Below are 3863 nucleotides of genomic sequence, written 5' to 3'. Positions count from 1 at the left end.
CCCTCCCTATCTCTGTAACCCCCTCCAGCCCCTACAATCCTCTGTGATCTCTGTAACCCCTCCAGTCCCTACAGCCCTCCCTATCTCTGTAACCCCCTCCAGCCCCTACAATCCTCTGTGATCTCTGTAACCCCCTCCAGCCTCTACAACCCTCCCTATCTCTGTAACCCCCTCCAGCCCCTACAATCCTCCGTGATCTCTGTAACCCCCTCCAGCCCCTACAACCCTCCCGATCTCAGTAACCCCCTCCAGCCCCTACAACCCTCCCTATCTCTGTAACCCCTCCAGCCCCTGCAATCTTCCACGATCTCTGTAACCTGCCCCCCCCCACAGCTCCTATAATCCTCCGCGATCTCTGTAACCCCCTCTAGCCCCTACAGCTCTCCCTATCTCTGTAACCCCCCTCCAGCCCTCCCTATCTCTGTAACCCCCTTCAGCCCCTACAATCCTCCGCGATCTCTGTAACCCCTCCAGTCCCTACAGCCCTCCCTATCTCTGTAACCCCCTTCAGCCCCTACAATCCTCCACGATCTCTGTAACCCCCTCCAGTCCCTACAGCCCTCCCTATCTCTGTAACCCCCTTCAGCCCCTACAATCCTCCACGATCTCTGTAACCCCCTCCAGCCCCTCCAGCCCTCCCTATTTCTGTAACCCACTCAAGCCCCTACAACCCTCCGCGATCTCTGCACTAGTCCAACTCTGGCCTTTTGTGCATCCCAGATTTCCTTCAACCCACCATCGGTGGCTGTGCCTCCAGCTGCCGAGGCCCCAAGCTCTGGAATTCCCTCCCTAAACCTCTCCACCTGCCTACCTCTCTCTTCCTTTAAGACACTCTTTAGAAGACATTTGACAAGGTGCCACATAAAAGGTTACTGCACAAGATAAAAGTTCACAGTTTTGGGGATAATATATTAGCATGGATAGAGGATTGGCTAACTAAGAGAAAACAGAGAGTCGGGTTAAATGGTTCATTCTCGGGCTGGCAACCAGTAACTAGTGGGGTGCCGCAGGGATCAGTGCTGGGGCCCCAACTATTTACAATCTATAATTAATGACTTGGAAGAAAGGACCAAGTGTAATGTAGCCAAGTTTGCTGACGATACAAAGATGGGAGGAAAAGCAATGTGTGAGAGAAAGACACAAAAAATCTGCAAAAGGATACAGACAGGCTAAGTGAGTCGGCAACAGTTTTGCAGATGGAGTATAATGTTGGAACGTGTGAGGTCATGCACTTTGGCTGAAAAAAAATCAAAGAGCAAGTTATTATTTAAATGGAGAAAGATTGCACAGTGCTGCAGTACAGCGGGACCTGGGGGTTACTTGTACATGAAACACAAAAGGATAGTATGCAGGTACAGCAAGTGATCAGGAAGGCCAATGGAATCTTGGCCTTTATTGTAAAGGGGATGTAGTATAAAAGCAGGGAAGTCTTGCTACAGCTATACAGGGTATAGATGAGGCCACACCTGGAGTACTGCGTGCAGTTTGGTTTCCATATTTACGAAAGGATATACTTGCTTTGGAGGCAGTTCAGAGAAGGTTCACTAGGTTGATTCTGGAGATGAGGGTTTGTCTTATGAGGAAAGGTTGAGTAGGTTGGGCCTCTACTCATTGGAATTCAGAAGAATGAGAGGTGACCTTATCGAAACGTTTAAGATTATGAAGGGGCTTGACTAGGTGAATGCAGAGAGGATGTTTCCACACAGAGGGGAGACTAGAAGTAGTAGGCATAATCTTAGAATAAGGGGCCGTCCATTTAAAACTGAGATGAGGAGAAATTTCTTCTCTGAGGGTTGTAAATCTGTGGAATTCACTGCCTCAGAGAGCTGTGGAAGCTGGGACATTGAATAAATTTAAGACAGAAATAGACAGTTTCTTAACCGATAAGGGGTTATGGAAAGTGGGCGGGGAAGTGGAGATGAGTCCATGTTCAGATCAGCCATTATCATATTGAATGGCGTAGCAGGCTCAAGGGGCCATGTGGCCTACACCTGCTCCAATTTCTTATGTTCTTTTATTATACCCCACCACGTTGACCCAGCTTTTGATCACCTCTCCTAATATCTCCTCCTTTGACTTGACATCTGTTTTTTTTTCTCTGATTACGCATGTGTGAAGCGCCTGGGGATATTGTTCTACCTTAACGATGCTTTATAGATAGGTTGTCACGGTTATTGTGTAGTAGATATTGCACATTGCTGAATGTTATTCACAGGCACCAATGTTGCTCGGAATGGTGATGCGAGCCAGTCCAGCACAAAGAGGAGTGCAAGGAGAGCTATCGACGGCCAGACCGAAGACTCGTGCTCTTCCACTGACACCGAAAATGACCCCTGGTGGAGAGTGGACTTGCTTGACAAGCATCAGATATGGTCCATCAAAATCACCAACACAGAAGGGAATCCCAAGGAGGGAGTCAACGGAGCAGAAATCCGCATTGGGGATTCTCTCCGGAATGACGGGAACGACAACCCAAAGTGAGTATGGTGGGGTTGAGGAATTCCCCCTGACTGTCATTCCATGAAACGCCCGGCCCGCGAGATGCTCCGGGGCAGTGGGTGAGAGATCTGTTGTGTCCCAAGGGCTCACTGCTCACTCACATGCTACCCTCTCATTCCAGGTGCAGGACGGTGGAATCGATTGAACTCGGATCTGCAGCAACCTTCGACTGTGCTGGAATGCAAGGTCGATTTATCAACATCATCCGGCCTGGAAGGAAGAAGCATCTGACTCTGTGTGAGGTGGAGGTCTATGGCCAGCCCCTCTTTATAATACAGGCCTGTTAAAGGCAGCTCCCAGCCCCTTGATGCCTATCTGATACCCTCTTAGTCCCTGACCTCAAATCACAAATAATCCAGATAAGAAAAACCTTGTTCCCGTCAACTTTCTCCATTTGTAGATTCTTACGTCCTCATCGATTGGTAGGTTCACAGAATGAGACGGAGCAGAAGGAGGCCACTCCGCCCATCATGCCTGTGCTGGCTCTTTGAAAGAGCTATCCAATTTGGCCCACTCCCCCCCCCCCCCGCTCTTTCCCCACAGCCCTGCAGATTTCTTCAGTTCCCTTTTGAGAGTTACTGTTGCACATTTAGAATAGACACTTCCTATGTAAACAAGTCACACTATAATTACACCATCCCCCAGAGGGCGCTGTTTCATTGCAAATGCAGTCACAGAAAATATAAACATAGGGTAGATAAATAGAACTTGCATTTCTAAAGCATTTCCCATAAACTCGGACAGCCGATGAGGTACTTATATTTTTGAAGTGTAATCACTGCTGTTATGTTGGCGTTTAGCGGGATCTAGGGGGTCTTCGCACAGGAAACACAAAGTTAACATGCAGGTACAGCAAGCAATTAGGAAGGTAAATGGCATGTTAGCCTTTACATAGAAATCGAAACAGGCCATTCAGCTCAAAGCGTCCATGCCGGTGTTTATGCTTCATTCGAGCCTCCTCCCGTCTTTCCTCATCGAATCCGACCAGCATAACCCTCTATTCCCTTCTCCCTCAAATGCTAAAGGGGCTTGGAGTACAAGCGCAAGGAAGTCTTACTACAATTGTACGTGTACATACCTGGAGTAATGTGCACAGTTTTGTTCTCCTTATCTAAGGAAGGACATACATGTCTTAGAGGCGATGCACCGAAGGTTCACTAGATTGATTCCTGGGATGAGAGGGTTGTCCTATGAGGAGAGATTGTGTAGAATGGGCCTATACGTTCTGGAGTTTAGAAGAACGAGAGGTGATCTCATTGAAACATACCAGATTCTGAGGGGGATTGACAGGGTAGATGCTGAGAGGTTGTTTCCCCCGGGCTGGAGTAGGGGGTACAGTCTGATATGAGGGTGAATTTCTTCAC

The 3863-nt window shown here is 48.4% G+C and overlaps 1 protein-coding gene across 1 annotated transcript; it reads left to right on the top strand.

The window, feature by feature from the left end:
- Positions 1-2202: 2202 nt before the first annotated feature.
- On the top strand, positions 2203-2786 carry LOC139264183 (pentraxin fusion protein-like). Its single transcript, XM_070880269.1, has 2 exons — positions 2203-2477; positions 2621-2786. The coding sequence occupies exons 1-2, from the start codon at positions 2203-2205 to the stop codon at positions 2784-2786; spliced, it is 441 nt and encodes a 146-aa protein (XP_070736370.1).
- The last annotated feature ends 1077 nt before the right edge of the window (positions 2787-3863 follow it).

The sequence above is a fragment of the Pristiophorus japonicus genome, chromosome 5 (genome assembly GCF_044704955.1).
Source record: "Pristiophorus japonicus isolate sPriJap1 chromosome 5, sPriJap1.hap1, whole genome shotgun sequence".
Classification (NCBI taxonomy): domain Eukaryota; kingdom Metazoa; phylum Chordata; class Chondrichthyes; family Pristiophoridae; genus Pristiophorus; species Pristiophorus japonicus.
The sequence above is the reverse complement of the archived record's forward strand: the minus strand, read 5'-3'. Positions and strand labels throughout refer to the sequence as shown.